The 25,057-nt window shown below is 37.1% G+C and overlaps 1 protein-coding gene across 1 annotated transcript; it reads right to left on the reverse strand.

Moving 5' to 3' along the window:
• Nucleotides 1-27: 27 nt before the first annotated feature.
• On the reverse strand, nt 28-24,698 carry LOC134540363 (pleckstrin homology domain-containing family A member 8). The gene is made up of 5 exons (XM_063383045.1): nt 24,348-24,698; nt 24,192-24,247; nt 18,816-18,934; nt 15,629-15,779; nt 28-1,093 (listed from the first exon to the last, which is right to left on the reverse strand). Exons 1-5 carry the CDS (start codon nt 24,490-24,492, stop codon nt 911-913), a joined length of 654 nt encoding a protein of 217 aa, XP_063239115.1. The 5' UTR covers nt 24,493-24,698; the 3' UTR covers nt 28-910.
• Between the last annotated feature and the right edge of the window lie 359 nt (nt 24,699-25,057).

The following is a 25,057-nucleotide window of genomic DNA, read 5'->3' on the forward strand; positions in this document are numbered from 1 at the left end:
TTCATAACACAAAAATAAAACAATATGTAGTAATAAAACACTGATTCATACCGTGTTTATTTGTTGGGTAACAATTTTTACATTACATATTCTTTGTGCATATGCAGTGTCTTCAACTACTGCTGCATTAAATAACTTTGCACAACATGTATAAAACAGTATAAAAGTGGTTAGTACACAATTATAACAAGAGTTGGATGGAAACATTGCTACTTATCACAGGGCTTAAGTACAGTAACAGATTACCACAAAACTGATAAAATTCTAGATTATCTAAATCAATTAATTAAATAATAACAGGAACAAATATTTTAACAACCTTTTCTTTTGATATTACCACTAGACTAGTCATCACTGTAAATTTACAATTTCATTAAATATTAACATACAATAAACTTTAAAACCATAAGAAAACCCAGTTCTGATGGCAAATTATATGCTCGATTCAATTCCACTATTAAAAAACTATTTAGTGTAATTATTAAATTAACTAACGCGAATACACCAATGGTGTCCCATGGTGTTCATATTTATAAAAATCATCAATATACATTTTTACATTTAATATTTTTCAAATTTTTCAATTTGACATAAGTTATAAATCACTAAACCAGGTAGCATTTGGCAGCATAGTTTCACAATACGTACCACTCTACATTATGTGACATGTTAAAAATTAATTGTACGTGGTGCTAAAACTGATACGTATGTGGTTCAGTTTAAGAATTCACACACTTTCATGACATGTTGCATAGTTTTGTAAATAAAACAATTGACATTGGTATTGGCACTTACAGAATGGAAAATACAGTGCATTCACAGCACTTAAGGAATGAAACAGTTCAGGTAGTTATAGGACGACCAGGCAGTTCACCGCACACTACTCAGTTGCGGTGAAGTGACAAGTGACTTAGACTTTGTGGCTTGACTCGAGACCGTGTTCCGCATAGAAGGCACAAAGGACCTCAATGTTGGAGTTCAGTTCACGCAGAAACTTGCGCATGTCTCGGATGACCACATCCTCCCGGTTGCTGAACCCCAGCGCCAATGCTAGGAGCAAGTCTTTCCTCGAAGGGGACATCTTGGACAGCAGCTAGAAAAAGATTGCACTTCTTACAAATAAGCTTTCTGCATCAAAGACCCTGCCAGGCCAAACACACATGCGCGCACACAAACATGCACACACATTGCAACTGTCTACTCCGAGCCCCCAGCACTGCCGTCATGACCTGTGTTCGGAGGGACTCTGGAGTTCGCCTGGCATTCGTTGGAGTTCCAAATATCGCCGCCTGACCCCGTTCATGCTGATTTAATGTTCAACGCTGCGCTGGAGAGCGGGCAGAACCGGTCGTTCTGTCTGCAGTCTCATGGCCTCTACCTGACGGCTAGTACCATGGGCCGGCGGGTCGCCAGACTCCTACTTCTGGTTGAACTGCACTTCAGCTCCGGCTTCCAGAGAAGAATTATTTGTCTACGGATTCAAGCCGCCGATGCAGTTTGCTGTTACGTTGCTACCTATGAACTTTCGTCAAGAGTTTGAAGGCTGAATGAAAATATTCACTCGTAGCGTTGGTTATTTGTGTCAGCTCTCTTGCTGACAAACTGTACAGTGGTCGCTCCTGGTAGGAACACTTTAAGTAGAGGGGAGTTGCAGCGGACTTATCCGCTGCTTGACTTCTCCGCTGCTTTGAAGTCCGCGCGCTTGCTGTCCTCTGGTCCCCCCCTCCCCACTTCAAACCACCCCCACTCCCCTCTCCAGGCCTTTTGTCATAGTGATGTGTATGTACCTTGACATTCTCTTTTCCCCTTAGTTTCCCTTTCTGCTCCTGCACAGTGGGGAGTTGAGTATGCTTATTTAAGGCAGTGTCGCCATTTTGGACCCTCTTTCATCTAGTATGTTTCAGGCTGTTATCTTCGCTTGCCTTCTCGCTGCCGTCTTGCTTCACGTGTCTACGGTATTGTAACTTGTCAATCTAGGACTTGCTTGTAATTCTCCTTCATGTATTCTTGCTTTTCAGTCTCAATGTGGAATGCATTAACTTGTATAGCTTTGCTGGAGTGTTTTTTTTTTGTCAGCCCTGGTTTGTTTAAGGATGTAACTCCTTTAATTTGGCTTTGTTTCCTCAGGAATGTGACGTCTGCATTGCGCACGTGACTTGGATAGTTAAAGATTCTGTTTTGGCCGTCTTTTCTCCACACTGTTTTCTTGCTCGCGGGCTCGTGTATAGTTTATTACATGTATTAATTTAAAATTTGTATGTTTGTCTCACACGTTGCCCAGTGGTGACGTTATTTGATAGACATGTGTGTCTCGAGGTTCGATTGCGCACCACTGAGGTGCCTTGGTAAATGAGGCCGATCGATTGGTGTAAACACGCGACACTTTTGTGTACGCTCTGTGTGGCATCAAGATTTTTCGCCCAGTGGTATTGATGAAATGTAATGATGTTTATTTTTATTAATGTATTTTCTACCCTTACTCTCTATTGATGTTTGTTTTCTTTGCCTAATTGACTATTTGTATGAGCGGTCTGTGTACCTGCATTGTGAGTCTTAATGTGAGCCTTGTTATGCCTAGTGTTTATCAATTACCATTATTTGAATAAAACTGTAATTGGAATTTTATTTATAATTCCCCGCCACGAAAGCTGTCCTACACACTATGATCTGTACTCTTCTACGCTGTTACTAAGTTCAAAACCAAACTCGTAAACCCTGTGCATCCTCATTTTAGCACAAGGCTGCGATGTGTGTCTTAAGTGTGCGCACCGATGTTTTTTTCCTAGAACCGTGATTCTAAGGAGATTACATCGGCGCATACACCAAAGACACAAATGCAGCCTCATGCTAGAACAAGGATGCAGAGGGTTTAAATGTTTGGTTTTGAACTTAGCAACAGCGTAGAAGAATACAGATCGTAGTGTGTAGGACAGCATTTGTGGTGGGGAATTATAAACAAAATTCCAATTACAGTTTTATTCAAATAATGATAATTGTTAAACCCTAGGCCTAACAAGGCTCACATTAAGACTCACAATGCAGGTACACAGACCGCTCATACAAATAGTCAATTAAGCAAAGAAAACAAAGATCAATAGAGAGTAAGGGTAGAAAATACATTAATAAAAATAAACATCATTACATTTCATCAATACCACTGGGCGAAAAATCTAGATGCCACACAAAGCGTACACAAAAGTGTCGCGTGTTTACACCAATCGATCAGCCTCAGTTACCAAAACACCTCTGTGGTGCGCAATCGAACCTCGAGACACACATGTCTATCAAATAACGTCAGCACCGGGCAACGTGTGAGACAAACATACAAATTTTAAATTAATACATGTAATAAACTATACACGAGCCCGCGCGCAAGAAAACAGTGTGGAGAAAAGACGGCCAAAACAGAATCTGTAACTATCCAAGTCACGTGCGCAATGCAGACGTCACATTCCTGAGGAAACAAAGCCAAATTAAAGGAGTTACATCCTTAAACAAACCAGGGCTGACAAAAAAAACACTCCAGCAAAGCTATACAAGTTAATGCATTCCACGTCGAAAGTGAAAAGCAAGAATACATGAAGGAGAATTACAAGTTAAGTCCTAGATTGACAAGTTACGATACCGTAGACACGTGAAGCAAGACTGCGGCGAGAAGGCAAGCGAAGATAACAGCCTGAAATATACTAGACGAAAGAAGGTCCAAAATGGTGACACTGTCTTAAATAAGTATAGTACACAACCCCCCACTGCGCAGGCACAGAAGGGGAAAAGAAGAGAATCACAAGGTACATACACATCATTCTGACAAAAAGGCCTGGAGAAGGGGGTGGTGTTAAGTGGGGCGGGAGGGGGGGACCAGAGGACGGCAAGTGCACGGACCTCAACGCAGCAGAGACGTCCGCTGCAACATATTCACACACAAATGCAGGCTCAAACACACATGCACAAGCACATTCATGTGTGTACGCATGCTTATGTGTCCATGTGCACATACATTCATCCATGCGTATGCACATGCACAAGCAAATGCATGCACAAGCATGGGTGCATTTGTGTGTGTGAATGTTTTCACACATTTGCATGTATGTACCAATGTGTGCACACCTGCACACACACATTAATGTGTGTACATACTTGCATTTATGTGTGTGTGCTGGTGTGTTTGTGCTTGCATGAGTATGTAGATTATGTGGGTGCATTTGCAGGTATAGGTGTAAGCATGTGCACGAGTGTGTCCACACATGCACATATACACTCACATAATGATGCACACTTATGTACTGATGTGCACATGCATACATGCATCCACATGTGTGGGTGTGTGTTTACATGCATAAGTGTGTGCACGCATATGCATGCACAAATGCACACAACAAATGCTTACATAACGTGCACACAAGCACACACTTGCACTAATGTATATGTGTGTATGTGTGCAGGTATGAGGGCTTCTGCATGCACAGGTGCTTGTGAGCACTTGCACTAATAGGTGCATGCAAGAGTTAGTATGTGTGCATGCGTGTGTGCATTTGTTGTGTTCATGGGTGTGTGTGCACACACTCACACACATTCACATGCATAAACACACCTGCACACACTTACACATGCATACACCCATGCAAGCACATGTACACAAACCTGCACAAGCACCCACACAAGCATCTACACACACATGCATGCACACACTTACCCATGTACAAGCATGTGTGTGTATGTACATGCATAAGTGAGTGTGCATGGGTGCATTTGTGCATGTTTTTTTCACACATGCACATACACATGTGAATACAAACTGTGTGCACATGCACATAGAAATGTGCATGCGCACACACCCACTCTCTTTACACTCACATACATGTGCACACGCACACACATGCACGGCAGAGAGCTTAACAGCTGAGGTGGGTCGGTCAAGTAACAATTGAGAATGTTCCAGAAGATTCTTGAATTTTGTTTACAGTTTCTAGAACATGTTAGCACTTACTCGAATATTCGAGAACATTCTTTAAGTTAATATATTCTGGAAGATTCATGAACATTCAATAGTAGGGAACCTTTCCTGTTTTTCTAGAAGATTCCAGAACTTTCTTGTTGATCCATATGAAATTAAACATTCTTGTTGATCCATATGAAATTTAACATTCTGGAACATTCTTAATCTCCTGGAAGATTCCAAAACATTCTGGTCAATTAGACAAGATTGTGGAACCTTCTCAATTTTTTTTAAGTTTCTAGAATTTTCTGAAAGAATCAATAACATTCTAGGACCTTCTCAAAGTTCCTGGCAGATTCTACACCATTCTCAAACATTCTAAAACCTTAGGAAGATTCTATTTATAGAAAATTTGTTAAGTGCCTCAAAAGTTTCATAACATTCGAGAACATTATGTAATGAATGTACTTTTTTTTTTCTACCTACCCATACACTTTACAACTGGTTTTATGCTTAAACATCTTAAAACATTTTCAGGCTTCTCATGATAAACTTACATACTAAGAAAAGTTGTTGAAAAAAGCAAATTTAGTGGTGTTATTCTGAAGTTAACATTAACATAAATACGGCAGACAGTGTTGGAAAAGTAGACAATGCTCATGTTGATGTTATTTGGGGGGGCGGGAGTCGAACAGATGATGCAAATATTAATGTCAATTAAACAAAATTGGTACTTAGACAAAAGGATTTAAAAACAGATTTAAGAACCAAAATCTATCAAATTTATCTGGAACAAAAGCCATACAGGAATGAGGACAAGATACCTGAGCAGCCAGTAGGATAAAAAATATATAAGGTGATACCAGTGACAGGTGTCAATAAAATAAATTATTTTGAATTACAAATGTTAAACAACAAAAACAAGAATTTCTACAGTAAATTTTTTCCCGGCATTTTGTAGCTTTATTTTCTTTCTTTCATACTGTCTACGAATATACAAAATCAACTCTGTTCAAGGCAACTCGTCACTTGGCACAAAAATAAAATACATTTGAGATTATGCAAATGATGAAATTATTCTAAGTATCAATTCTTTAACGACAAAAATCTCCCTCGGTCACTTCTGAACTCAATGTACAACCAGAGGATTAATAGCTGTCCTTTGGACGATGCAAAAGTTCATTGTTGCCCATCATGGGCTCCTGCCAATGACTCTAGTTAACTATACATTCCAATCAAAATAATCAGAAAAAAGATTATTGGCGCAGCCTGGACCACAGCCCATAAATTCATATTTCACTCACACTACAATGATCAATTGCCACCGACCAGTGCGACTTCGCATGGCATCGTCCAAGCAATAAATAACTAGACAAAGCATAATACACAAAAAAGTATCAACTGAGGACTTCCCTGGAAAAGCTGCCTTCCTATTGGCTACAAATATTGTTACAATTACTGTACTGCGATTCTCCGGTCAGAAAGCTATCCCACAATCCTGGATAAAGTCTCTGTCTTTCTAACACGGTTTGGCACCTCAGCATCATGCATCTTTCTTTCACATAAACTACTGTTCCATGTTCTAAAAAAAAAAGCATGAAAACATAAAAAAATATAGTTTTTTTTATAACATTTAAAAATAAATAAAATACTGAAAAGCACACACAAACTGTAATCTAGTCAACCTGGTCAAAAACAGTAAAAACATAGTTGAAAATTTTTTCTAAATAAACTAATTAAATGTCAAAATCAATTTCAAGAAATCTCCAGTGCCAGCGATGTTTCTGAAAGACACGAGGTTTTGCAATTTTGGAATTGCAGCTTAAATAAATAACATAAAAATGTTTCATACTTCTTAATTTAATTTGGGCTGGCTGGCAGCCTGGCGGGAAACGACAAAAAGTCGCCCCCAAAACAACCAGTGCCACCCAAAACCATAGGCGTGCCTACAGAGGGGGCCAGGTGGGCCATGGCCCCCCCCTAATGTAATCACTCAGATAGGCATTTTCTCTAATGCGTTCGTTAATATTCGTATATTCCTGGCACTGTGACACTCAAACGGTTTTTCAGTGTTGCAGCGTGCTAATTAACAATATTTTTAAACATTTTATCGTTCTGGAAATACAGCCGCCTTAGTTTATTTAAAACACTAAGTCATGGCCAAGCAAAAAAAAAAATATTTGTTAAAGTTCTGTTGTCTGAATTGCTGCGTTTGCATTTCATTTCAAGGTAGATCTGGACCAAGCTATTGGAAAATTCGAGGGGGAAAAATGTGTAAGTACCCTTTAAACATTGTCTAAGGAAAAAAAAAAAACATATTTTCAAGATTGTTAAAATTATACGGATATATATATATTAACTAGTAAACATATCTCGTTGATACTGCACAAAAATATAAACACGTCAATGAGTGAATGTATTTAGGCTATTTAACATTCTAAATTCAGCTTCTGATTTAAAAATTTAGCAGGGCCCCCCCTAATGGAAATGTCTGGGCACGCCTATGCCCAAAACAATGCGGACAGCAATATCTAAGCCCCCAACCCCCCGCATGGTAGACTCTTTTCTACTCTGTCAAACTCTTCTTCCAGAACCATCCTTCTGTTTCCCGTAACCAACCTGCTTGATATTAATGCATGAATTTTTGCATCCTGCATGTAAGTGCCCAGGGTTTTCCCTGTGTCCATGCAGGTTTTACCTGGGCACAAATTATCTAGTTTTAGTCAAGAATAGTCAGTGAAGGGAGTTAAGTCGTAGCGCGAATCGCTGCCATGGCTGGCTAGCACATGATGCATGCTACCCCTCCTGCATGGCTAACACCCTGCGTGAATAGTGTGTATAGGCTTCGGCCTGAGATGCACTTAGTCTCCCTCCCTAAACCGGAACCCTCCCAAACACTTAGTTTTTAGTTAGGTTAGGAAAATAAAATTACAAGAACATTGATAATGAGAGAAAACACAAGTATGATTAAAACTAGATCACTATGACCTTGAAGTTATATAATCAGCTAATCCACTTGAATGACCATAAACAATATTTATTCATCTCAATGCCACAAACTTGAATAAGATTTTACTGCATTAAAATTATCTGCACAAATTGTAGTGTTACCAACAGTAACAGGAAGCTGTGGAGAAGACATTTAGTTAAATCCAATAGCGGTTTCTTTCAGAAATTTGCCTACAACTACAGTAATGTTTATGGAAGCAGTTGCACTGCTTTCAACTGTTCCTGTATCTTTGGCAACTGCTGAAAGATCATTTAGTTCTTTACGGTATGTAAAGAATTATTTGTCAAGTACTGTGTCACAAATGAGATACACATGTTGCAAATTCACTCTAAACCCACTGCAAAAATTGAGAAGTTACGATTAGAACAGTTTTTGGAACTTTTTAAAAACTGTGTTTTAAGTTTGTTATTGTGACAGTAGCATATTTTTGTGATGAAGCTGAGTCATGGTCCATCCAGATGATACCCTAGATTGATATTATATTTCATGTATGTTTCTATTTAATTTCCCTCGAGTTTATTGTGAATTTTGAAAAACTATTGTTTTAACTGTACTTTAAGGGGAAATATTGTCCATGCATTTTAATTTTAATCCATATGTATTTTATTTTGCCATTTTAAATGCCTACCTTGTGACAAGAGTGCACTACTAATTACTAATATACATATTATGTAAAACTAGCTATAATATATTTGAATTTTGGAAATTTTTTAAAGGTAACTTGGTGATAAAAATTTTTTAATTCGTGTAATCACAGATATTGTCTATTATGTGAAGTAAAATTTTTTGTGAAGTGTAACATGAAAGAATATATACGTGTAATTTAATTTATCCATGTTCTATGATTTTTCTTAAAACAATACTTCCCAGCTATGTAAAATTACTTAAGGCATTAATGTTTAGTTATAGGGAATATAATTTCAGAAATAAATAAATAAAACAACACAAAAAACAAACCACCTTTTCCACTGAGAACATCACTGCTTTAAGACTGTTTTTTGTTAACAAATACAATAGATTTTTATTGTGATTATGTGGTAATTTTTTGCTACAATAATGTCCATTATACATCATTCAAAATCTCACTCCACTTTGACATTATTCAAAGATAACAAAATGTATTCCTCTACCCCTAACATCCCTGGAACAAACCACACAATTGGAAAACTGCTCAAGATAGAGTGGTGTGTCTGTGTACAAAAAGCATTAAAAAATACATTGTTCTGTTTCAGCCTTTTGTTATTAAAATTTATTTTTAAAAGATTATAAATGTCTACATGCATGTTTTCGGAATAATTTTTAAGCATGAAGCAACCGGTACTGACTCTTGAAAGCACTTAAGGTACTTGCGTTACTCCCTTATCTTCCATTTCTCCACCATGGTTACCGCTCAAACCTCATAGTTGCCCTAAGCATGACCAGAAGACAGCCTTGCAATGCCGTGCCGGAAGCACCAGCAAGCAATGCACACATCATTCCGCCTCACTAACACAAATACACCCCTGACTAGGCGGGTCCCTTAACGCAGTGACATCTCAGACCATCTACCTGAACGAAAGTACTTTAACATGGTTCACTGATACCTTTGAATATATATACTGTATAGAAGTCGCGAGTGGATATGATTTACTCTACGTTTTTCAGGAGCGTATGATGAGCAGCTTGGGAACTTCACCGCTGCAGTGCGCTGCCATAACGCCCTGTATCGTCTTAGTTGTTATTTACACGTTAGAGCGCAGCACTGTCGCCCGCTGTCATTCCCCGCACCCCCCACCAATCATTCACTGCAGCTCAAGGTCGTTCAACGGGAGGAGGAAGGGGTGTTTGAAGAGTTCGACACTTGTCCGCTAGGGACCACCACAAGTCGATGCCCTAGAGATGGTGGCGATTGCGGCGGTGAATTAACCAACTACCTCAAACCGTATTAGAAATTTTAACCTGGGCTGGCGACTTCTATACAGTATATATATTCAAAGCTGATACTCTTACCCGTTCAGGGTGGCCTGGGGTAATGCTCAGGTGACGGAGCCTTGCGCACCTGGGAGTGATTCTGTAATACGGAGGTATAAGTACGACATGAAACCCAGTCATGTAACTGGGTCAGTAGGTCGGACAAGTACTGAAATTTTGCTACTTGTGAAATATTTCCTGGGGATTCGAAGTAGCCAGTGAAGAGATTTCGCAACATATTCAACAAAACAATAAACACCTGCCATGTGATCAATAAATGCCATCAATAAATGATCAAACAAAAGCAAAAACTGTTTGTAGGTAACACTAAATGCCATACATTTTTTATGCAAATCTACAAAAATTTAATTGTCAGTACTGAAAACAAGACATTTGTTAAAAAGAAAGAAAGAAATGGTTTGGATGAAGAAAAAAAAAACTCACAAAGAAAAATATAGGTTTACAGCCTGTTTGAAATACCGTATTTTATCGCATAATCATCACACATTTTATACTAAAATCAAGTTTGAAAAGTAGGGGTGGCACTTATGAGAAAAAAAAATTTTTGTTAGGTAAAGTTACTCGTAAAAGCAAAACCAATTCATGGAAAGTATGTTTATTTAAAAATTAGAGTACACAAAAGCTAATAAGTCATGCAACAAAAACTTTCTTTAACTTTAAATAAAAAACAAAAACAAAAACAAAATCTGTGACCCGAATGCGAGCCTGAACTAACGCATAACTATCGTCGTAGTACACACCACGAAAGAGTGCGGCTATCAAATGTAGTTAACTTGGCACTCGACAGAGAGCGCGTGTTGCATGCAATCGGCGAGATATCAATATCGATATTCAACTACGTAAGCGCACTCTATACGAGAAGCAACATAACCAAACATAAATGATGCCAACTAGTGCTGACTACATTTTTATAAGCGGTACACCGCGGCAATGCAGACAATCAGATAAAGGTTATAACGTTTAAAAAGTCTTTAAAAGAAAATTTACACATCAGACAACTTCGTATTTCCGAAGTAAGTGGTAATGTCCTAATAAATATTAGATTAATACTTTAAAATACATTGTTTTAAATGGAAAAAATATCTACACAAAGCGGTCGGAACCTAATAGCGGGACCAAAAACATCATGCGACATTTACGCGGGAGGATTTTCATCCAAATTTTGACGCCCTGAAATGTGACGATTAAGCGATAAAACACAGCAACATTAAAATAAATTTATTACAATTATCCAACAACTTTTCATAAGGTCCCAGATACAGTTTAGCATTATAAATAAGATTTAATAATAAAATCACTAATTATTAATTTATTAGATATAAAAAGCAGATATTCTATGTACTATGTTGCATTAAAAAGTACAAATTTCTCAACTGATCCTCTTGGCTTCATAATGTTAAAAACTTCCCATTTAATTTTTTTGTGGATGAGTCCCACTTGCTGTATCTAATGGTAACAATATCAAAACAATTATTTGATTTGAAATGTTGAATATAAAATTATTCATGAAAATCAAATATTTTTTTAATTCTTCCAGATCCCTAGAAATTATTGAGCCCTAGATGACTCATGCGTGTGACAATATTACGGAGTGGAAATAAAACCCAACACATTACTGGTAAGCTGATAGCAGAACACTTGTGTTTGTTGTTATTATCTTATCAACACAAAGCAGCTGCTAGGGTATCTTTTGAGCTACACACGTGGAACCGAGACAATCTTAACCCTTCCAGTCTATTCGTCCACTAAAGTGGATAATTTATACTTCAATGATACATGGAGATTATCAAACCTTGAATGTGTGGGTTAAGGTGTACCTACAGTCCAAACGATATCATTATTTATGGCTATCATATAAACAAATTTTATTTTACTTTTATTAATTATACCTGAATATTTTAACTAAAGCATAAGATTATTTCTACACAAAAAAATATTAAAAAAAATAGTTTGGTTACAACAAAAATAAAATAAAATTAGGTTTGTCTTAGGAATTGACAAGGTGTGACTGAAATGGTTACGACGGTATAGTAAAACTTTATTCACTTGGGTTTTAAACAGCCATATTCAATAATACTGAATTTACAATATCCTTTCACAATGTGATCAAAATACAGTCATTATATCCACAAGTAGTGGCAGATTGAGGTCCAATTCACCATCCCCCTTCCCTTTCAAATAAAATAAATAAAAATTACTATAACAATCTATTACCTGCTTATCTGCACAAACTACTGCTCGGCTACAAACCAAATCACCCACCATAGCGCCAGTATTCTACCGCCATTATGATCAACAGTGAAACTCAGCCCTCTCTAGGTGCAACAAATATGAAAACAGCGAAAAAGTGTAACAAAGTGTTAGTACTATGTGTCTTCCTTAATGATCAAAATTAAATTAAAACCAATATAAAATTTTCTATACAATTTTCTCCCTTATATAAAACCATTTAGTCATTACTATCATGTCTGTAAAACTGTATTCATACATTAATATACAAATGTGTTTGTACAATGTAATCAAAGTCAGAAATAAAAAGCTTATAAAACAAAACTATTTTAGTGTCATTATTTACATAATAAATTTGTTTCTTGATGCTTATTTAGGGCAACCGAATACAATTTTAGTTATAACAAGTATTTAGTCTGAATAAACTACGGTTTGAATTGTTTGTAGAAGGACGTGAATTTATAAGATAGAGCCTTTAAGTAAATGCAAGAAAGTTGTATGTCATTATTGTTACATAGTTGGTAATTGTCATTGAAATATTGTATTGTAAACTTATCGAATTGAAGGAGCAGTTTCAGTGCGAAATAAATGAGTAAAATAATATTTTTTTTTAGTTCTAATTCCACAATCGTAAATTAGAGGATCCGTTGTCGTTGTGGAAAGAGAACATCAATGTACAGCAAGTGGATTGTGCACAACTTCAATTCTATAGAGAGAGAGACGTCAGCAACCATGATATTTCGTCCCTAAAACTAACCTCCATCAGGAAATATTTTTGCGTTCATTGTGGAGATTACAGGCGGGCAGCCCCAGCAGCAGTTGATGTACCAGGACCCTCATGTTAGAACACTAATATGCCACCAACGTCAACGAAACAGTCAATTTAACAGTTCAAGTCTGCTTCAGTCTTCACGACTAAGGCCTGGGGTTAGATGCAACGCGAACTCACATACTTCCTCAACATCACAGGAGACACCACGCACGCCCACCAACCCCATCAGTGTGTGCCTCTTTGGTGTCAATAAACAGACTGGCTAGTGGTAGCATTACTTGTGTGGTTCTCCCACCCGTCACGTGATTTCCCCCTTTAAGAGGTCACCCCTGCCGGCCATGTGACATCTCAGAGTTGCAAATTACAAGTTGCAAAACCATGCAAAAATAGGCAAAAGTATGCAAATGTATGGAAAAGTATGAAAAATATGAGAAAATTATGTATATGTTTACAAAAGTATTAGAAACTAAACAAAATTATGCACTGCTGATGCTGCCACCTGTAACCGACTGTAAAAAATTTTCAATTCAAAACCTTTATTTAATTTTTGTAAACCCTGATCTATCAAGAAAATATTCGTTAAATACTTTAACTCAGTTACCTACTCACTTCCATTAATTATCCTGTGATTCTGATATTACTCTAACAGCTGTAAAAAAGTTTCACTTAAAAATTTTATTTAGCAGTACATAATTTAAGGATTAATTGCTAATCTACATTATGTTAAGAAAATATAGCAAAAGAATTATCTTTCAACCACCACCCCCCCCCCCCCCCCCCCCAATTATTTCATGATCTGCCACTATTGGCAGCAATGTTTTATTTTGGTGTTTTGCACACTGATACACAAAGCCAAACCACAGGAAGATAAATTTAAAGTGAGGCGCTTTCAAAAATGCTAACTAACCACTGAATTAACTACAGCACACAAGCAATGAATTTCTCTCCCGGCTGCTGGTGACAAAAGATTGTTGAAAGATTATCATTCAGCCTGTTGTAAAAAATAAGCGATAAGATAAACACAAACTACCCGTGATAAGATATGCCAACGCCAACTCTCTTGAGCTGTTCACCGAACAGAACTGCATCCCCGGTTTGCCCAGAAGAATGTTAAAACAAAATACTTTAAGGGTGCTTGATATCAGTTGTCTTAAATTTCATACCACTAATGTCTATTCGTTAGGACAGGGTCATTATGAAAATGAAAGAAGAGAACACCCCCATGCTTTTTTTTCATTAAAATTAATTGTTTTGTGTAATACTTGATTTTTATTTTAAGCTTAAGTATCAAAAAATTTCATTATTCAGAGTTGTAGTTAATTCTGTTGCTGTTGAACAAATTATTTCAATTTAAAGAATTTTTTTTACTTTTTATTTATACAACAAATAAAGCATGTTTTTTTACTTTTTATTCAAACAACAATTAAAGCATGTTTTTTTTAGTTTTAAAATATAATTTTATTAAAATGCTGGCCATAGATTTAATACACACTTCATGATTCCAAATTTTTTTTTGTTCAACAAAAAACAGAATTAAACAAAAAAATTATTCCCTTATTATGGTTACACAATAAAACATCTGTTAATTAATACTAGACATAAACAAATTATAATTATTTGATTGATGATTAGTCATATTTAAGCACTGCCAATAGTAGCTGTAATTAACATTAAAAATAAATAATTACACCTAAGAAAATGGTGAATCAAAGATGGCAGATTATTACCCCACTTAAACCCTACATAATGGTCAATTCCAGCGATTGCACTGGCAGAGTACACGAGCGTTCTTCACCAACACTTATCTGTATTTTTCCTTTCTACAGAACAGATTATAACAACTTGTTTTAAATACCATTTGACTGCATAATATTGATTTTTCTTTTGGTACTTTCGTTAAAACTATACTGATGTTTGATAATACAGAAATTATAATAAACATTTTAGAACAGAAATTACTGCAAAATATTGATGAATCCAAGAAGCCATGTTGTTGTTATTATTATTATTATTATTAAACCCTACTTAATGGTGACTTGCTGTTCTGAGCAAGTCGGATTAAATACATCTCACTGTACTGTCACGGAGTACAGCTGCTGGGCCATTATGATTTTTTTCGTATTTATGCAACATTGATATCATAATGAACATTATTAGAACAGAAATTACAGCAAAAAAAAAAATTGGTGAATCCAAGATGCCACATCATTATTCCCCTTAAAAACCTTACTTAATTACGAATTCCAGCAACTCCAACTTGCCTGTACTCTTGTGTACGCTGGCCGAGTACCCAAGGTGTTCTGGATTAAAACTTATGTGTGTTTTTTTTTCTTCCTTCCTACGGAACCGCTTATTAAGACTTGTTTTAAAAATAATTGGACGTAGTTATGCAAAAAAAGGAACCAACCCACAATTTTATTACATTTTATTTGAAACTAAATTTAAAAAAAAAAATAGTAAAAGGTTGATCGTACCGTCGTCGTTATCATTATATCAAGTTTTTATACTAGACCATTAAAATTACACCCACATTATATTTATCAACAGGAGAATTACAATTTGTAATTAACTTTAACTTCAAAAAATACTCAGGATAGGTTTTCACGTGGGTCGGTTCCTTTTTTTTGCATTAACCACGTCCAATCGATGTTCCCATTTGAAACTGTATCGACGTTGGATAATCACGTCCCGAGCGTGTCGCTGAACTCACGGAGAACAGCTGCTGGGCCATCCACCCGTGGTACCGGAGCAGCACCTCCTCGTAGGCCTGCCGCAGGAACGGGACCAGGTTCTCCGTCCGGAGGCCCTTCTCCGCGTCCTCCACGATGCACTGGAAGAAGTTGTGCACCAGGTGCAGCGCCCTGGGGACAGTCACGCAGGGATGCCGACTTTCAGGAAAGATAATTTTAGCAATAGTTGAAGGTGGGTTGTAAAAAAAAAACCCCTTATCAAACTCTATCAAAAACTCCTCCCCCCCCCCCTCCCCCCCAAATAATTCAGAAAATTCACACAATTTTTGATTGAACTCTAAAGTTAGACTAATTTTCTCGAAATAAGCAGAAATACTGCTGGTTATCACGCAATTATTAGAAGCAAGCAATCAACACATACAATATATATATATATATATATATGTCTGAAACGTGTGAAGTCCCGGCAGATCAAATTTAAGAGTCACAAAAAAAACAAAGACAAACAAGAGCACGCGAAGAAAATCACAGACTACAACTTCCGAACAGAATTAGTTGAAGCTACAAGCAAGCACTGGTCTCTCAATATGCACATATGTAATTTAAAACAGTTGCTGAAAGTGATATTAAATTGTGATTTCTGTTAGTAAAAGAATAGTTATGGAGAAACATTCCTAACTATAAGAACTGATTTGTAATTATTGACATCTGACGACGTTGCACAGGCCATCCGCACGACTGGACAGAAACAACTACCAGCTTTATTCCCTTTGACCTTCTTCACAGCTCTCCAAAATTCATTAATCAACTGAGGGAAAAGTAACAAGAGGTTGTCGCTGATCTTGAACATCATCCTCAATAGAAAACTTAATGTATTTTTTTTTTTTGTTAAACATAAACAGAAAAATATTATTTTGTCCAATGTTTATTAGAAACTTGATGACAATCAAATTTTATAAATAATATATTTAATTATATTATTGTTATGACACATCTAGGTATATGCTACATTTTGTGTAGTGTGTAATTATTAACCTTAACTGCTTAACTGTGGCATAAGGGGAGAGGTGGAAAATACCCACCCATCAGACAGATGGTGTTGAAGAAACTTGGTTACCCTCAAAACAAATAAAATAGAAAATTTCAGCAAGTCAAATCAACAAATACAAAAATAAATCTTTGTTTGTTTGTCCCATACCATGTGTTCCTAAACCATTCATCCAATTGCGATGAAACTTTGGTGAGTTAATGTCTACACGCCTGTGGTCTGCGCGAGTTGTTTCAACAAATGTATATTTCATATGGTAATTTAGCAGCAGTTTGTGTGTTTTCGGTGTATGAGTATGTACGCACGCATGACAAAATTGCATTAAATCCGATAAAAACAGCGACATTTGACATAACCAACAGGTGGCATGCAAGTCGTTTCAACAAATGTGTATCTTAAATATAAAAATTTATATTGTGTGTTTGTCTTCTATTTTGTTGTCTTATATGCACTCGAGCATCGTTCATCCGCTATTGATGAAATTCTGCAGACTTGACCTTTGAAAAACGAGTAAGGTCACTGTCTAGGCGAGATTTAGATAAACGACTCTTAAAGCAAAATTTAAGGTAGCACTTGAGTAGTATCAGATAATTAGTGCTACATATTTTATGACAGTTACTCTTTTCTATGGTACTTATATTGGTAGTTTGCGATTCAAGAGAGAGAGTAGGGACATTCAGAGAGAGAGATATATTGATAGAGGGAGGTATAGAAAGATATAGGTAGAGATGCATTGTATACACATATGTACCTACTTTACACAAATTACAAAAAAATTAAAAGAGGCATAGGAACACATACCGAGCATCAGCTACTATGATTATAATTTAGACATGATAATCTCTAAAACCTCCTGTATCAAAGAGTATGGAATCATTTTAGTTTCTAAATTATAATTTAATAATCATGTAGATTATTTATAGTCTTCCCGTAAAATCCTTGCCCTCATTTAATCGATTACTTTTTATGTTAATGATTCCGACTAAACATTCACTTTGTTTTGTTTAATCACAACTAAATTTGGAATAATATTAAAACAACAGATTGTAATAAAACTGAAGTCATTCAAAATAAAATAATTTAAAAAAACTAATATAAAGGAACTTCCAAAACCAACTACGACTATTCTTTCAGATCACAGAATTCACTGAGCTGAAGTTAGCTCTACCACCGGCACTATCTGACCGCCCGGGGCAGAGAACTTGGGACAACGAAAGTCGAAGTCATTACATGCAACTATGGCAATTTCCAACCAAGTTTTTATATTTTTACAACAAAATGTGCAACGATAATGATACAGCAGTTACATAGTGACCTTCACACATGTGTATACTATCAATAAAAATAAAATTTAGAGTGAGAATCATCATACCGGTTACACCAGGAACTTTGATAGCATCTAATGTGTGGTTTTCATGGTGTCTCTAATACACATTAATTTTTTTCGCCCACTTTGGCCACTGGTACCGATATAGCTGGTACATAGGTACCTCTCTATAAGTATAGACTTACAAAAAAAAATAGCCCTGAAGACCTCCAAACACACGTCAAACCAGCCCTGCCATGTAAGGGGAATATAACCTGGTCCCACAAGGTATAGATTGACATGTAATAAATTCATGTGGAATGGATTTCTGAAATATGTGACCAAACTTGGAGAAAAGTAGAAAGGGAGAATCTGCAATAATGATTTTCACGCACTGTATACTCTCACTCACTTTTCTGCAGCCATCTTGGTTTTTATAGCAGTCAGATTTGTAGGTTAAGATCATTTTTAATATTTGGAACAAGACAATTTTTTTTTTAAACTTGCAATTTTGCAATGAAATATTTAAAAAAATTACATGGTAAAAATCAAGACACTTTTCCATGTAACTTTTTTTCTTTAATTTGTTTCATCAAAATGAGTTTGTATATTTCTTCTACAAAAATGTGTCACCGTCCAATACGCTGAGGGCACAGACGAGGGTAGGCATCCAAAATCACTCAAGAGTATCCAGTGTGTGCCAAAAGGTGTTTTTGAATTTGAACATGGTCTTAGTTAACCCTGACAACAGCCACAAAATTGCCAACTTAATTTTATTAACACTTCAGAGTGTTCTGCAATGCTCACCGCAGAATTAGCAGCTTCAATGTTGATTCAAACGTTGGTAACTTACCTCCTTAGCCAGAGCAGGGCATCTGTAGCTATATTGCCTCCGCTCTGCTGTTCAAGGAGGATCATATCGTTCAAGTACGTGAATTTTGATACGTCCGTACTGTAGGCTTTGGAAAGCTTCTGCAACACAAAAAATATTCAATCTTTTGTAAAATTTCAACTCAAATAAAAAATTGGTTGTCTGTAAAGTCGGTTTACAGATGATAGTTTAAAGTGACGTCATAACAAAACATTGATGAAATGATTGCATTCTCTTATGAATAAAATTGAATAATTTTTATTTTAATAATAAAAGAATAAATACTTGAAATTATACTAGTAATCAGAGTTTTAAAAGGCAAGAATAATTAACCTTTACTGCCGAAATTGTTGTTGTAATAAGCAATGAAAACCACATTAACTTTTCACTTCACTTTATAAACAGTCAACGAAACAGTTCACGTGTAGATGTAAGTTGTGTGCTGCCGCTGTCTTTCTTCTCCTCGGACGCATAGGCCAATCAAGTGGAAGAGAGATAGATGCGGCGCGAGCGTAACGGGACACAGCGTAACGGGACACTTTTTCCTGCGTGCAGCCGGCGTTCATCGATTTATTAGACGTTGTCACGTCAAAAACCAAAACATGCTGGTACACCAATCCCTCACTTAGCACGACTAATTCGTTCCTAAAAATGTTCGTGTTAATCGAAATCGCGTATTCTGAAGCATTAGTCCCCATAAATATAAGGCTAAATTATTTAATGTGTTCCAAGATGTGTAGGGAAGTAATCTTTACATAATATAAATGCGTAGAATAATACTTGAAAATGCATATGTCATATCATTTATCTTTTTAAGCCTACCACCGAATACGTTAGATAAAGAAAACATGGCACAGTGTAACGGGAGATAAGTGGTAACATATTTACCGTCAGTCAGCAGGTTGGCTTGCCCGCCCAGGCGTGACCTTCAACACGCGCGGGAGTCTGTCTGCCTGCTGTTGCAAGCAGCTGGATCCTTTGTTATTACGTTTAAAACTTAACAAAATTAAAACACTTTTATGAAATTAAGAACCGGTTTTATATAGGTAACTTTAAAACACACAGCCATATGTAAACATTTAATTTGTTATGCACACCTCTTATAAAAGCGGCTATGTAAACAAATCAGTTAACAGATAAACAGATTTAGATTTTCCCTAGAGCACAAACATAACATTAAAATATGTACAATATGTACATATACAAAACATAAAAGTTGGTTAAATATTTTCTGGGGTGAAATTAACACTATCATCTTGCTTTTTTTTAAAAAAACGTGTCCAATTTCATCTGCTTTGGTTTCTGTACGGTACGGCCTGGTCTGCAGCCGGGCATCAACGGTACGGCCTGGTCTGCGGCCGGGCATCAACAGTACGGCCCGGTATTTGTTTATCTGCGTGCGCATCTCTTTCCCCTCGCATTCCAAACCACTCTTCCCCCCTCGAATTCCATACCTGACGTCGCGTCGTTTCCGAGATTTTTTTTAGCCTGTGGCGATTTCGTGCTAACTGAAATTTACAGACGTGCTATTCGAGACTAGGGCAGTAAAATTTACATCGTGCTAACTGAATTCGCATTAATTGAAGACGTGCTATGCGAGGGATTGGTGTATTGCTATTGTATTGAATTCTACTCAAATTTGATATCAGATTAGCTCATATAGTAATTTTCTTCAAAATTCTTACATAGGTAGCTGCTTTTCCATAAGTCAAATAATAAAGCTCCGAAAATACCTTTTCCTATTACTAAAGAAGTTTCTCTATTTATTCTGAAAACAGTGTTTCTAAATTCCTAATAGTTTCTGAAAAATTACCATTTATAGGTTATCTTAGGTAGCCTATGCATTGACATGACTGCTGCCATTGTGTTTTAGCATAGCAACATCAGAAACCTAAGATTCACACCAGTCCAGTCCAAAGCCCAACAGTTCCGAAGTTCACTGAAGTTCACCACTCACACATGTAATTTCGGTAACCCATTTTATAGAATAAAAATGCACAAGAAAGATGATATTGTCTTCCATAGACTGAAGTGACGGAGAAAGAAAACAATTGTCTATAAAATAGTGTAGACAGTTGATTAGGTTAGGTTAGCTACAATAAAATTACTGTGAAATTGTTTTCACGGTTGGTTAGGTCAGAATAGCTACATCAATAGGTATTCCTAATCAATCATTAAAAATATTTACAAGTATTTTTTAATAACTATAGTAACCTACCATACTATCCACAATATTTTTAAGTATTTTTAATGTTACTAACCTAACTAATCAACCATTCTCACTATATAACAAATTTGTTATATTTACACCGAACATCGTGAATGCGGCCTTGGAATGGACTGTTGTCTATCTTAGGTTTGCCATTCCTGCGATTCTCCATATATAAGAACAGAAAACCAAACTATGTTAGCGGTAGAGTCAATGCACAGGTATTGTTATGTAAGTTATAAACTGTAATTTCTCAAAAACCATGTGGAATGCAGGAACGTTTTCAGGGTAAATAGAGGAACATCTGTAGTGTTTGAATAAAGTATTTTTGGGATTTTATTACTCAATTTATGGAAAAGCAGCGACTTAAGAATATTACCTAATTTTCTGAAAATATAAAGATTTCATATTGAGAATGGTATAATTGAGCTCCTCTCATTATATTTATCAATTCTGCAAAACAGCATTGCTATCTTTCAAGCAGTTTACAGTTTGAATGGTTGATTACATAAGATTAGCTACATTTAAATACTGTAAAATCATGTTGGTTACATTAAGTTAATTGAATTGAAATGACTATTACGCTTGCAGTTGGGCTTTCACCCGGTGGCAAGGAGTCCTCCCTTTTCATTCACTCTCCCCCTCCCCCTTCAGCATTTTCCTCAGATCCTTTGCATCTTTCACCTCCACCATCTCTTCATTCAACCCATTTCACTCCCTTCCTGTTCTGCCAAGAAAAGTGTTTGTACCCTTTTCCGCTCCCTCTGGAACTTCCATCCATGATCTCTCTGCCCTTTGTACCCACCTGTGTATCCTAGTACCCAGCTGCTCCAACCCCTCTCTCCCTTCATTTCTTTATACAATCTGACTAACCTTTCCACCCTTATCCTCCCTTGTAATGGCTTCTATGCATTTCCCCCTCTTACCCATGCCTTCTCTTCCACATACCCAACACCCACCTCGCTGCTCTACGCTGCACCTTCTCCAGCTCCCTTATCTCAGTCACTAGGTAGGGATCCCAGATCATAGACACATAACCCATTACTGGCCTGATCAATTGGAGTATGCCTTCTCCCTTATCCTCCTCCCTGCCCCCTGCAGGGTCCTGCCAAGCGGCCCCAGCGCCCTCCTACCCTTACTCACCCCCCGCTGAACCTGCTTTGCCCATCCCAGGTTATTTTGTAGAGTCCCCCCCAGGTACTATTACTCTTCGGCCTCCTCTATCTCCTGCCTCTTCCACAAATACACTTCTCTCGTTAACTTCCTCTTCCTCGTGAACCTAATCATCTTCGTCTTTCAACATTCATCGACATCCCATTCTGCTCCGGCCATTGTTCCAGTCTGCTCAAGTCATTTTGCAGATGAACCTCTTCCCCCACCACCTCATACACTACGCAAATACTCTCATTCTGGCTTCTATCCCCTCTCCAATATAATTTATCATTATCGTGAACAACAGCGGCCCCAACACACTCCCTTGCGGAACTCCTGATGTCACTTCCGCTCTTCAGACCTTTCCTCACCCATGCTCACCCTCTGCCTTCTATCCCTCAGGAAGTCTCTTACCCAACTAACAACCCTCTCATCCTCCACCAAAATCTCTACCTTCTCCATTAGTCTCTTGTGAGGTACTCTATCGAATGCCTTTTCAAGGTCTATGAAAATTGCATCTATCTGCTTCCCCCCATCCACCACTTCCACGAGATCCTCCAGAACCCTGCCATTTAAGTCCCCTAATCTTTACCCATCTACAATACTCCCTCTTCAGATATGCTTCCGCCCCCACTTAATCGGCCCTACCCGTATTTTACGCACTTTCTCCCTCTTTTCCTTAATTACTCACCGCCCCATTTCAACCTCAACCACCAGTACCCTGTGGTCATTGATACCCCTTCATCACCATACTGCTTATAACCGCCTCCACTGGTACCACATTTAGCAGAGTATCATTTTCCTCCGGGCTTCTACAAATACCCATTCTGGTGTTCTCCTCCACCTCCTGCTCCAGTCCTCTATTTACCAACTGAGCTGCCCATCTCTGCTTTCTTGCCCCCATCTCCTCTGGTCTCTGCTCCCACACTGCCCCTGGCAAGTTCATGTCTCCAGCTACCATTACCCTCCTCTCCTCTCCTAGCCTGTTCGGTCTACTCCTGAATGGATTCTTCCCCTTGCCCTGGTGGCCTATACACTGCCAGTAGCCATATCTACCCACCCCAATCCTCTAACTCTCATCTCAAACACTTCTGTCTTATCACTCACCCATTCAACCTTACCCCTGAGTCCCTCTTGCAAGCAAACCATTACCCCCCTCCCTTTCTATTCCTGTCCCTTCTAAATATCTAGTTAGTCCTCCTCAGTTCACCATCTCCAATTTCCTTATTTAACAGAGACTACCGCTACAACAACATCCGCTCCATATGCCTCCACTAAGCTACAGAACATGTCTAACATCTTATACACACTTCTACAGTTTATTACTACCACTCTCGTATTTACAATATTCCTTAACAAAATAAATCAAACTTACTTCCACGCCATGGAGGACGAAAGTTATTTCTGCTTCAATCAAATAAAGTACCATAAATTGGCATTAATGATTAGTTAGGTTAGGTTTGACAACATTAAAAATACTTAAAGGCATTTTTCGAGACAATGCAATAATACCATTTTCACATCTTTTTTATTTTTTTTTTCATGGAAAAGTTGTTACTCTAGGATATGGAAGGCAAACGAATGGCACGTGTCAGTGGTGGCATGCGACAAAATAATTCAGGTACGCCAATAATTAAAGAATCAATATACTTAATCGCTAAAAGTAACAAAGTGCAAGCCTAATATAAGATATTTAGCATCTAATTTGCAACAGTAGAAATCACACTAACGTTTTTTTTATATAAACAAACATAAAATAGTAAACATTTTGATTGCTGTCCAAATGTCAAGTTGCAAATAAAGAGTTTTTAAGTTAACTGTATCTAGATTTATTTTTATACTTTAAAATTATCACTAAGTCAAGATTCTTTGATGGCACGCCAAAGCCACATTTTTTTCTTCATAAAAATGACAAGTTCACTAATAAAGGTTCGCATCTCTAGGAAATTTAAAATTATCATATAACATAAAAACCAAAAAAAAAAAAATAACCATACCTCAATATTTCCAGACATATCGTATCGAATTGGTGAAAACATTTTTCCGAAGTGCTCTGTGGAGGGGAAAAAACAAACAAACATTAACCACAAAATACATCCTTTAAATAATCTTTAGTATATCATTATAAAAAATCTTTAATAGAAAATACTGACCGACTAGTGCTACTACTCCTTTAGAAGCTTCTAAAAAATGCAAAGTTGGTACTTTCCCATTCTCAACATCGGGGAACGGGTGCTGTACACTAGAAAAGAAATTTTTTTCGTCCTCCGATGTAATGCCGCCATTTGAGGCAGACATTATTTCCACATAAGATGCAATGCACAACTGTCACTGCACATAAAAACGTATATTTATCTTGACCAAATCGCGAGGTTATGTAATAAAAATTTAAACAATACACATTTAAAAACAACTCTTTTCTTCCAGAGATTATGTACCTAAACAGAGGGCAACCATCTGCAATATCAACACACTCCCAGATACACACACACTTTAAAATAAGTAAATACACATAAATTGCCATATTGGTTTCAAACGTTTTTAGGACTATATTTTCACGAGTAGGAAATACAGGGGCCTCTCTTCTTTAGTCTGTCGGAGTAATTCCTCTAGAGGAATGACTACAATCCGTTAGAGATTTGCCAAACCCTATTCTTGAACACTCGCTAGAGGAATTAGGATGTATCGGATTGACATAGCAAACTGTCCGAATTATTCCGCCAATTTCTTTGCTGGGGAATCGCAATTCAGCTATAGATTTGAGGGTTTGTTGTTCTTCAGATTTCGAATAAGTTGAAAATTTAGCACTACTGTAGTTCTGAAATCCTTTAAAATCGCGTGGACTAATGGTTAAGTTAGGTTA

The sequence above is a fragment of the Bacillus rossius genome, chromosome 16 (assembly GCF_032445375.1).
Source record: "Bacillus rossius redtenbacheri isolate Brsri chromosome 16, Brsri_v3, whole genome shotgun sequence".
In the NCBI taxonomy this organism is placed as follows: Eukaryota; Metazoa; Arthropoda; class Insecta; order Phasmatodea; family Bacillidae; genus Bacillus; species Bacillus rossius.